The sequence below is a fragment of the Leptodactylus fuscus genome, chromosome 1, assembly GCF_031893055.1.
Source record: "Leptodactylus fuscus isolate aLepFus1 chromosome 1, aLepFus1.hap2, whole genome shotgun sequence".
NCBI lineage: Eukaryota > Metazoa > Chordata > Amphibia > Anura > Leptodactylidae > Leptodactylus > Leptodactylus fuscus.
The window spans coordinates 91,010,858-91,023,181 of NC_134265.1; the positions used below are offsets into that span (position 1 = coordinate 91,010,858).

Genomic DNA, 12,324 nt, shown 5'->3' on the forward strand with positions numbered 1-12,324 from the left:
TGCCATCCACTTTGCCTGCACTGTACAACGCCCGCCGCGATTTTTCCCGCAGCATCTCCGCTGCGGGCAAATCGCGGCGTTTACGTTCCGTGGGGCCCCGGCCTTATAAAGACTTTAAAGCCAGACCCTAAGGGCACGTTCACACAGAGAAATTTGGAGAGTAATTTGAGATGGTCTTCACCTCAAGATCGTCACCCCAAAATCAGCTCAAAGCGCTCAGTATGACCATCCCCTAATAATACGACAGATACTAGCTTCTTTTCTGCACCCTGCCTCACTGATCGGTGCCCCACAGACAAAATCCTAAGGCCGGGGTCAGTATCAGGACATTGCTGAAGGGTGCAGGGGTAACAAGTAGTGAAAATGAAAGTTGGGTGGGGAGGGGAGCTAAGTCTGACCATATAGCTAGCGGCTCCAGCCAGTATAAAACCAGCCCTGGATACAACCAGTTACTGCCTCCTGCGGTAAAAACTGAGCATAACATGAAATATTTTAAAGGAAAAAAAAGTGAATGAATATAAAACTCATTACTGTTATTTCCTGACCCTGGTATCTCTCTTAATATGGAGCCATGAAGTGAACCAGCCCACTAACAGAGATCACTACCAAAGCAGGCTGTAACCCGAGCTGAGGTGACAAGGAGCCATCACACAGCTGCGCTGTCCCTTTAACGCCGCCGTACGCTTCCTGCCGCGCATGCGCACTCGGCTTCTGCGCTTGTCATCATGGCGGCGCGGGGCCATGTGCAGGACCCTAACGACAGGCGGTTAAGACCGATTTACGGTGAGTGTCCGGACGTTGTGAGGCCCGGGGTGCTGGGCGACAACACGCCAGGGAATAGAAAAACATGTAGGGTAGGTGACGGAAGGGAAGGAAAGCACAGAGCGGGTGTGAGAGCTAGGCCCGGCACTGGGCTCTCAGGAGCACCGCGGATGAATGGCTGCTGGGATGGGGCTCGTGAGCAGCGCTCCGGTAACCGGTGCTCTTGGGAGCTGCGGGCGGAGATTACCGGGGTGATGTAGTGAGCAGGCTGCAGTACTAGGTCACATTGTCCCGGCCGGCTGTGTCCTGTGCCTCTGTATACCTGTGTGTATATGACTCCATACCTCCATACCTCTGTGTATATGAGAGCCATCACATTGTATGTGCACTGTATGGATAGAATGTCCTGGGACATCTGACAGATTGGCAGAGTGGTGCTTAGAAGGGGTGTGGCAGAACATGGCAGAATGGGTGCAAATATAGTAGGTGCTATAAGACTGACCATTATGGTGGATGGAACACCGTATATACTGCACGCCACATGTTCAGTATACTGCAGGTACAGTACAAGTCACCTGGTGCCATCTCTGTGTATTGTGACCGGTGTTACTGTCACAGATTTACTCTCTTGTGTTATGGCAGTATCTATACATTGGACAGCTAGTTAGCGTCTAGGTACACTATTATTGTGTTCTGCCATTAGTGTCCTGCTTAGAGTCTATAGAACGATGGTCGCCCTATGTCAGGCCTCCTCATTCTGCTGGAGAGAATAGCGCCGTCTGCTACTGATACTATTAAATCAGTGTTGGCTCCAATGTGCTGACCGCAAAAAGTTTTGTGTTATGGACGTGGTGTTGTGAGGTTGGCAGTGGGCGCAGTGTATGGACGTGGTGGTTGTGAGGTTGGCAGTGGGCGCAGTGTATGGACGTGGTGGTTGTGAGGTTGGCAGTGGGTGCAGTGTATGGACGTGGTGGTTGTGTGGTTGGCAGTGGGCGCAGTGTATGGACGTGGTGGTTGTGAGGTTGGCAGTGGGCGCAGTGTATGGACGTGGTGGTTGTGAGGTTGGCAGTGGGCGCAGTGTATGGACGTGGTGGTTGTGAGGTTGGCAGTGGGCGCAGTGTATGGACGTGGTGGTTGTGAGGTTGGCAGTGGGCGCAGAGTATGGACGTGGTGGTTGTGAGGTTGGCAGTGGGCGCAGTGTATGGACGTGGTGGTTGTGAGGTTGGCAGTGGGCGCAGTGTATGGACGTGGTGGTTGTGAGGTTGGCAGTGGGCGCAGTGTATGGACGTGGTGGTTGTGAGGTTGGCAGTGGGCGCAGTGTATGGACGTGGTGGTTGTGAGGTTGGCAGTGGGCGCAGTGTATGGACGTGGTGGTTGTGAGGTTGGCAGTGGGCGCAGTGTATGGACGTGGTGGTTGTGAGGTTGGCAGTGGGCGCAGTGTATGGACGTGGTGGTTGTGAGGTTGGCAGTGGGCGCAGAGTATGGACGTGGTGGTTGTGAGGTTGGCAGTGGGCGCAGTGTATGGACGTGGTGGTTGTGAGGTTGGCAGTGGGCGCAGTGTATGGACGTGGTGGTTGTGAGGTTGGCAGTGGGCGCAGTGTATGGACGTGGTGGTTGTGAGGTTGGCAGTGGGCGCAGTGTATGGACGTGGTGGTTGTGAGGTTGGCAGTGGGCGCAGTGTATGGACGTGGTGGTTGTGAGGTTGGCAATGGGCGCAGTGTATGGACGTGGTGGTTGTGAGGTTGGCAGTGGGCGCAGTGTATGGACGTGGTGGTTGTGAGGTTGGCAGTGGGCGCAGTGTATGACTGGTTCACATAAGAGTACAATTTTGTGCCCATGTTACAATTACAAATCCCATATCTAGTGACCTGAATTAAAAGCATCAAAAAAAGTCAATGTCTCCATACTTTATAAATCCCAATTCCATTGTTCACTCAGGACCTCAGTGCTTTTTGTTGTCATCGTTGAGTGAAGACGTCTCATCTCTCACCTTGTGACCCTGGTCGCATCGGTGACCTCACTACAAAATTCCTCAGCACTAGTGCCAAAGATTGGCTGCTGAACACCCCTCTGGTTTTACAGATGTTGTAATATTTTACAATACTTTTTGTATATTTTATCTTTAATTTTGCAACACTTTTAGATACAGTAGATCCTGTATGAAATAATATTTAGTGCCAACATATTCCGCAGCACTTTGCAAGTCAGAGGACACATGAACAGAAAATATGAGACATTTCAATGTGACAAAGAGCTAACCTATCAAACAATAGGAATAAAGACCATGCTCACAAGAGCTTACAGTCTATGAAGGAATTGGAAGACACAAGAAGTAAGAGGGCTACTTTGGTATAATGGTTCAGCCATCTTTTAATACATTGGGTCATATAACTGAATCTGTATGAGCCATCACCAGCCTGTATTTGTGAATATAGGTAGGAATAGAGTAATCCTATAACTTATATTTCATGCCATTATTGCAGGCCTGAGCAGTTGAGCCAGTTCGATACAGCCTCCCTGCTTATATTAATGGCTGCTGTCGGGGTCTTTGCTTACTGAAGGCAACATTTGCTACTTGCATGTTCTATATTGAGAACAACAAGGCTCAGCCGCTCTTGAGAAACAGGTGTCCGGTCACACACACAGTAAGTAGTCAGTGCTCCATACATAGTAGTTGCCGAGCAGACAGGTGGTCACATTGGGGGTCTTCATCTTGTTTACCCCACATGCTGCATCGTGCAGTGGTCAATGTACATCTGTGTCTTCCTTGGTAGAATAAATACCAGTAAAGGATAGCCGAGTCAGTATCTGTCAGTAAATAAGAATTATTTCTTCATATTACTAAATGTCTATACGAGAAGCATTTACATATAGGGTGTTATATTCAGTAAAGACTATTTTGTAAGACCCCCAAAAGCCGTGTTTTAAGGGAATTGTGTGGGGAATAAAATCTTTCTGTAGTGTACTCTCCGTATCATATAAGCATTCTTAGTTGCACCCATCCCAGTCCCCATCACGGTGATGCTTAGATTTTCGTTGCTTCAGTGATCCTCAAGTCTTGTGTCTCTGCCACATCTGCTGCGGCTCTACTTTGGGTCACATGTCCATCCCCACATTTTGTAACATAGAAAGTGGTGGATATATATATGGTGCAGTGAGTCTTCGGCAGGGACTTACAATTACAAATATATATATATATTTTTTAATTATGCAATTATTGATATTGAATAATTAATTAGATGTGTAGTTTGTTGCATATTTATTTTCAGATTAATTCAGTCATTAGCATTTTTTTTGTATGTTAGAGTAGTTTTACTGCTTGTGTCTGACCATGAATGGATGCTTTGGACTACGGACTCCACAGGACATATTTCCCACATCACCATTTTTTCTTTTTTTTTTTTCTTCTTTTTGTTGGCACCACTTTGGGATACATATTGGTTAAAGACCCCCACGGGGACAGCTTTTTGGGGCTGTGGCCAGCTCGATTCATTGTATTGTGGCCATGCAGTATTATTACAGTTCTGCTTCTGTTGAAGTGAATGGGAGCCGAGCTATAATATATATGATTTTTTGATCAATCTTTACTAAACTGTTGGTGCTGGCTCAGTAATATTAATGCATATTGCCAGCTCAGGGATAATAATACTGCATATCTGTAGCTCAGGAGTAATGGTACGGCATATCACACAAACTATCTACCCCTTCGTACATCACAAAGTGGGTAAATGCTTTTGGCGAGCCTGTCATTATCCATTTTATGGGCATGGTGGTGCTAACTCTTCCACAAAAGGAGGGTAGGTGTGTTGGTCATATTGAAGTCCTTTGTTCCCATGGTAAATGTCTTTGCCAGGTATGTCTGGATACAACTTACTCCCATCTCCCTTATTTGCTCGTCTTTCGGCTGCTTGAGTTTGTGATTTCATTGGGCGGCAGTCATTTCGGATGTAGTAGTTTCTAAGTATCTCCTGCACAGGAGCCATGTCTTCTTCCGCGGTGAAGGACTGAAGGTATAAAAACAATTGGTGACGGATCCCCAGTTGGTTCATCAGAAACCCAGACAGGCTTTGCCTAGACTTGGTTCTCAGAATCCCTATTTTCTTTCTGAACCTAGAAACAGCGGAGTGAGTTTATGAACATTTTGCCTTGTTTCTGAAGTCCAACAAATGGGAGGATAGAATTCCCCTGATCTAGTGCAAACATGACTAAGGACCAGGGCACAGTTGGCTATTTTGTCTGATTTGGCTGCAGCAGACATATTGACACTTGCAAAGAGAGATAAGGGGGAATTTTGGCGAACCATGTCTGATTTGTCAAGGGGAAGGAAATTCAACTACTGACTTTTCTTTTAGGGTGTTTGTAGCTGATTCTTCAATAAATATAAAGTAACTATGAAGGGATTTATTCTGATAGTATATTCACTGCCCACCCTTATCCAGAACCCATGTCCTCAGTCTGTTTTCATTGCTTGTCCATGGCTCGGAGCCACTGGTGGCTGTGTGCCGTAGGCGCAGTTCTTGGGTAATCGATGGATAGGAGCCAGCTATGTTCCCAGCTTGATAGTGCACATTACTCATGGTATCTGGGTTGTACATTTTAATGATGGATGAACTGGGGAGAAGCAGACAGTGATAAATACCTCATGAGGGTGCTGATTCTTTATTCCTCTGATCTTTTATTTCAAGCTATTGGCCCACTGAGAGATAATTCATTATGACAAATGCATTTCGATACTCTCTATTGAATTTCCTGCGGATGAAGATTTAGGCCGAAGCCCCACATTGCAAAAACGCAGCGTTTTACAGTATCGGCAGGAAAAAATCCATAGCGGGAAAACCTGCATATTCATATATGGTTGCGTTTTTGATAATCACAGCATGTCAATTATACCTGCAGAAATGCTGGCGTTTTCTGTATAGGTATAATAGGGGAAGAAAGTTCGCAAAGAAAAACTCTGTGAAATCACAGTGAAAAACGCTGCAGCTTTTTTTTTCCCTCTGCTTCGCTACGAGGAGCCTTAGCCTTAAAGGGATATGTACATTTCAAGGATCAGATTTGTATGTGAAATATTTTACCCAATACACTGCTTTATCCATCTTGCTTTGCCAGATACAAGTGATTATATCCCCTCAGTGTTTACAGACCCCTTCTCTGGTTTGGCTGATGACTCCGTCTCTACTCCTAGCCATCTATCTATATATCTATATTCTCTTTTCTGTCTCTGCTTTGTTACTGAGCCCTAAGCCTATGTTTTCTCCAGATGTAAATCCAGAGATAACTGCATTTTAGAAAGAAGAAAGTAGCACACTACTGGCCTGAGCCAAACACCTGGAAATAGACAGGAGAGGAGATAGGAAAGCAGCTGAAATCCTGAGATGAGGAAACCCCTAAGGCCTGCGTTTACATCTGCGTTCAGTAATCCGATCAGGGAGTCCGCATGGGGACCCCCTCCCGAACGGACTACCGAACGCATTGGCAAGCGGTGTGCAGTGAAAGCACATGGACCACATAGACTATAATGGGCTCTGTGTGCTTTCCGCGCGGTCTCCACTCAAATCATGCGGACAGGAAAGTAGATCGTGAAGCACTTTTCTGTCTGCATGTTCCATGCGGACAATGCACGGAAAGCACACGGACCCCATTATAGTCTATGGGGTACGTCTACTTTCACTGCACACTGCTTGCCAATGCGTTCCGTAGTCCATTCAGGGATGGGGGGTCCCCATGCAGACTCCCCAAACGGATTACTGAACGCAGATGTGAACCAGGCCTAAGGCCGCACAAGTCACCCTGCAGTGGACCCAGCCATGGCAAAAATGCAGTTGAAATTGTCTGGTTTTTGCTGCAGCTTTTAACCATAAATTCCTGGTGGCTGTCTTTTTAATGTATACTCGGCATAACACTACACAGTGGTTAGCAGCAGTGTCTAGTATTGCTCCCCAAACCTATTCACTTGAGCAGTGGCGTAACTAGGAATGGCGGGGCCCTGTGGCGAACTTTTGACATGGGGGCCCCCCCTGACCGACGCCCACTGAAGGCCCTAACTGACACCCCCCTGCATACCCCATAGTGACCCCTGCACACAGTATTATGCCCCATAGTGGCACCTATACACAGTATTATGCCCCATAGTGGCCCCTATACACAGTCTTATGCCCCATAGTGGCCCCTATACACAGTATTATGCCCCATAGTGGCCCCTATACACAGTATTATGCCCCATAGTGGCCCCTATACACAGTATTATGCCCCATAGTGGCCCCTATACACAGTATTATGCCCCATAGTGGCTCCTCTACACTGTATTATGCCTCACTGTGGACGCCCATGAACAATTATTATACTCTGGGGTCTTTCCAGACCCATGAGTATAATAATCGGAGACCGAGAGGGGCATGCAAACATAAAAAACACAGTTACTTACCTATCTCCCGCTCCGCTGCAGTCCTCGGTGCTGTTGGCCTTCTTCATTGACGGCCGGGACATCACATGACTGGGCCCTGTGTCCCGGGTCAAGTGATGTCAGGGAGCGTCCAGAAGTAGGCCCGAACCTGCCCGGAGTGTGGAAAGGTAAGTAACATGGTTTTTCATGTTCTCTCACCTCTCCTGAACCCCCGATCATTATACTTGGGGGTCTGAAAAGACCCCTGAGTATAATAATGTTGTTACTGATTCCAGCCCCTGCCAGGATCGATAAGTAAATAGGGCCGTAACTCCAACCGGTAACGTGGGGGAAAAAAACACAGCGGTACTTACGCCACTGCACTTGAGTAAGACTGAGTAACAAAAGGTCATGTGACAGATGAGCATGGTAGTGGCATATATGGTGTGCACTGGTTTGAGGAGAGCAGGTGCTAGGTGAATGGGAAGAAGGGCTGGCCAGTTATGACACTAATAAAAATCACAATTGATCATTTCACTTAGATTGCGATTAATGAACGATTATTTTAGCACATTGACTTCTTTACATGCCAAGCTCACTATGTATAGACCTTGTCATGACACTGAATTTTGGATGGTGTATAGTTAGTGTTTATAGGCAGTGTTAGACAGGATACCAAATAATTGTGAACAATTTTGGTTATTTTTCGATTGCCCAGCCCTAATGGGATGCAACATAAAATCTATATAGTACAAATTGGAGAGTACTGTGAGCTTTGTACTGTATTGAGGAACACAAAGTCCCAAAGAACAGACTCCAGTCCTCTCAGCAGGCATGCTGACCTCCACCTAGGTTATAGGTTATCAATATTGAGGTCTAAAAAAAACCCAATAACAGATATTGTGACAAAATGAAAAATAATCATTATGTGTTAAATCTCCGACACTGACACTATAGTGTTTATGTTGCTGCAGTGATGACATTATATAGCCACGTGACCGCTGGCCTCCAGAAATGATCCTTGCATGTATGCCACAAAACTCCTGAGGCCAGTTATTGACTATGGCGGTCATGTGACTAAAACATAATGTCATCACTGCAGGACAAGTTGATGCCTGCTATGTGGATTTGCAGCCCTGATAAGATTGACCCAGTCCATGGTGTTATCCCTCACATTATAAAGTACTGCAATTACTCTTATGACCATCTTTTTACCTTCCGCCTAGGGATACATTAGCAGTGATTTTATTTTTACCTCCGTGCTCAGGTGAGTGCTATGGCCTCTGCATTACCAGGTACATGCACCACATGTAGTCCTGTCATGTCTGCTTGGATGGAGCTGCAGTGCCACACACAGTCGCTTCTAAATGTACGACACCAACACCGTGTCAAGTAAACAATGCAGAGGTCACAGTGCTCACATGAGCGGTACAGCCCCTGGAAACAGAGAAGGGAAAAGCAGTAGCAGTCAAACCATGCTGCACTATAGTATAGGCAGCATTAATAGGGTGTGTTCACACTACTGTTATTTAATGTCCAGGTGACAGCAATGGACATTAAACTATAGATGCAGATGAAGCCCTCTCGATTGGATGTCCATCTGCATTCACCCCATGTAAAAACTTTTTTTTTTTTTTTTTGCGTTAGTGTTACAAGTGTTAACAAATCTATCAAAAGAAAGTGTCCATTATGTTTTTATGTTCTAGAAAGTGAGAATTGATTCAGATGGATTGGGCACCCTCTGTTTCAATTATTTTATTACCGTTAATGTCCGTTGCTGTCATTTCATAACTAATATCCGTAATTAGACCTTTTAAATAAAATGAATAAAAATAAAGCTTACTTTGTTAGTTTGTAATCCCCATATGGGACGGTGACCATTTCTGTAAATTGTTCCAGAATACACTGAAATAATTATTATATAATGGAATTAAAAATAATAATGTTATTTTGAAGTTGGAGTTTAACTTTTCGTCTTACACCACAGCCCTGTATAGCCGTCCTGAATTGGTGACATTTACTGCCTCTTTATGGCCGCCTCCATTTTTCATTCGTTATTTTGGTACAGATGGTTCCTTCAGACATCTACTATTTTGGTCTGCGTCCCTCGTTGCTTGTTCAGAGCGATCAGCTTATGTCAGCAAACCTGATGTGATACCGTCAGCCTGTGCAGCCCGATGAGTCTCTAGCCTTCCATTATATACTCTAGGCATAGGTTTAGCTGAGTGTATCAGTATATCAGCTCTATGTATTATTGGAATGGTTTAAATAGTGAAGTGATTTTATTTTACATTATTAGAAAACTGATTACTGTTATTTGGACATGTTTTGCTCCAAGCTTTTGGATTCCCCCCTTGCCATTAGTAGATCATGTCCTAAGGGGAGCATTTTTTAAGACTGTAGTAAGTACAGTATTATAATAGCTTCTATGAGAATTATTGTGCTAATTGTTATACTGTGTCTCTTATTGCAGGCTTTTAATATAGTACAGTTGAGTTTAGGTGACAATGTTGCTTATCCTATTAATATTATAAATGTGAAAGTTTGTGGGTTTGTGAGTTTGTGTGTGTTTGGATGTTTGTTCCTCAATCACGCAAAACCCGCTCGACCGATTTGGCTGAAATTTTCCACAAACATAGTTAATACACCCGATTGTGCAATAGGCTACTTTTCGTCACAATAGCGCACATACGTTTGTGCCAGGACCCCCACAAAACCCAAACTCACACCACCATCTCTGCAATCTCACACACTTTGGAGCATAGCAAGCCACAAAATTCATATTGCCCTCTGCAGCCTCGCCCCTAACCCCACACAATCTCATATACATATACTTTACCACTTTGCCCCTCACCTTAACGATACTCCAGGAGGCTCTCTTTAACGCTCCGGAGCAGCCATGTTTGCCGACCCCCACCGCTCTGACAATCCGCGACACCGCCCACCCATGTCAATACCCCTAGGCGGTCTAATAAATGTAAAAAAATAAGTTTAAAAAAATAAATAAAAAATAAAAAGGATTAAAAATTCAAATCACCCCCCTTTCCCTAGAACACATATAAAAGTAGTTAAACTGTGAAACACATACATGTTAGGTATCCCCGCGTCCGAAATCGCCCGCTCTACAAAGCTATACAAATATTTCTCATGTTCGGTAAACGCCGTAGCGGGAAAAATGGTCAAAAGTGCCAAACCGCCGCTTTTTCACTGTTTTGATTCTGATAAAAAGTGATCAAAGCAATAACATTTCCCGAAAATGGTAGAACTACAAAGTACACCTGGTCCCACAAAAAAAGACGCCTTATGCATCCCCGAACACGGACGTATAAAAAAGTTACGGCTGTCGGAATATGGTGACTTTTCAAAAAATAATTTTTTAACATAGTTTTGGATTTTTTTAAAGGGGTCAAAATGTAAATAAAACCATATAAATTTAGTATCCCCGGAATCGTAACGAAACACAGAATACAGGGGACATGTCAATTTGGTTGCACGGTGAATGCCGTAAAACCAAAGCCCGTAAGAAAGTCGCAGAAATGCATTTTTTCTTCAAATCCACCCCATTCTGAATTTTTTCCCTGTTTCCCAGTACATTATATAGAATAAATAATGGTGGCATCATGAAAAAAAATTTGTCCCAGAAAAATTAAGACCTCATATGGCTCTGGGAGCGGAGGAATAAAAAAGTTATGGGGTTTAGAAGGAGGGGAGTCAAAAACGAAAATAAAAAATAAAAAAATGCCATTGGCGGGAAAGGGTTAACTTCAAATACTTCGGTCCCAAAGTCACTATGTAAAGTTTCTCACAACACCGTATATATAGCAGCTCAAATACAAAGTAACTGCAACACAAAAGTCTCACGTATTCTCTGAATTACAGAAAAAACAAGATACAAAGTTACATTTCGTATCCCATACCTTATACACAGTACGAAAACCTTACCCACGCCTGTATATACACACTTCTACAATCACCGCAGACGAAGTCGCGGGTACGAGCTAGTTCATTTTATGTGTCACACATGGTTCCCTGCATTTACTGGGCTTGTCATTTTCTCATTGTTACCCGGTGCATGCTGGGTAAAATCCTAGTAAAGCAATCGCAGGTGTCAGTGTCTTAATTCATTTAGCTAATTAACAGCTTGTGTAATAATTATGTTTAAGCACTAGTAGTCCACTGTCAAGTAGGTCAGCAGCCTGCTCAATGCAGCAGGGAGTATTTCAGCAGATTAGTGGCTTACATTTATTGGAAGCATTGGTACGGGTTAGACTAGGTGTAGTATTATAACCTTAGACACATTTACATCATATCCACATGCTTTCTCCATCTAGAACGAAACAGACGAGCCCATTTACATATATCACGTTTAAATCCTGGTGGTTATGCCATAAATGTGTCAGATGGACATAGCTCTTGGTGCTTCAGTTTTCATCAATGAGCCTTTAATTCAGAATTCTCAAGAGATTGCCATTTTTGGGATTTATGTACAGTGGGGCAAAAAAGTATTTAGTCAGTCACCAATAGTGCAAGTTCCACCACTTAAAAAGATGAGGCGTCTGTAATTTACATCATAGGTAGACCTCAACTATGAGAGACAAAATGAGAAAACAAATCCAGAAAATCACAATGTCTGATTTTGTAAGAATTTATTTGCAAATTATGGTGGAAAATAAGTATTTGGTCAGTAACAAAATTTCATCTCAATACTTTGTTATATATCCTTTGTTGGCAATGACAGAGGTCAGACGTTTTCTGTAAGTCTTCACAAGGTTGGCACACACTGTTGTTGGTATGTTGGCCCATTCCTCCATGCAGATCTCCTCTAGAGCAGTGATGTTTTGGGGCTGTCGCTTGGCAACACGGATTTTCAACTCCCTCCAAAGGTTTTCTATAGGGTTGAGATCTGGAGACTGGCTAGGTCACTCCAGGACCTTGAAATGCTTCTTACAAAGCCACTCCTTCATTGCCCTGGCGGTGTGCTTTGGATCATTGTCATGTTGAAAGACCCAGCCACGTTTCATCTTCAATGCCCTTGCTGATGGAAGGAGGTTTGCACTCAAAATCTCACGATACATGGCCCCATTCATTCTTTCATGTACCCGGATCAGTCGTCCCATTCTCCCAATACTCTTCTGGATCATCCAAATGCTCTCTAGCAAACTTCAGACGGGCCCGGACAT

The 12,324-nt window shown here is 44.3% G+C and overlaps 1 protein-coding gene across 1 annotated transcript in view; it reads left to right on the plus strand.

Annotated features, from left to right (window-relative positions):
* The first annotated feature begins 704 nt into the window (after positions 1-704).
* The window catches only part of NAA25 (N-alpha-acetyltransferase 25, NatB auxiliary subunit), a 46,434-nt gene continuing 34,814 nt past the window's right edge, over positions 705-12,324 (plus strand). Inside the window, exon 1 of the mRNA XM_075272807.1 lies at positions 705-783. Within this exon, the coding sequence (XP_075128908.1) occupies positions 726-783 (58 nt within the window). The 5' untranslated portion in view covers positions 705-725. The remainder of the gene's footprint in view (positions 784-12,324) is intronic.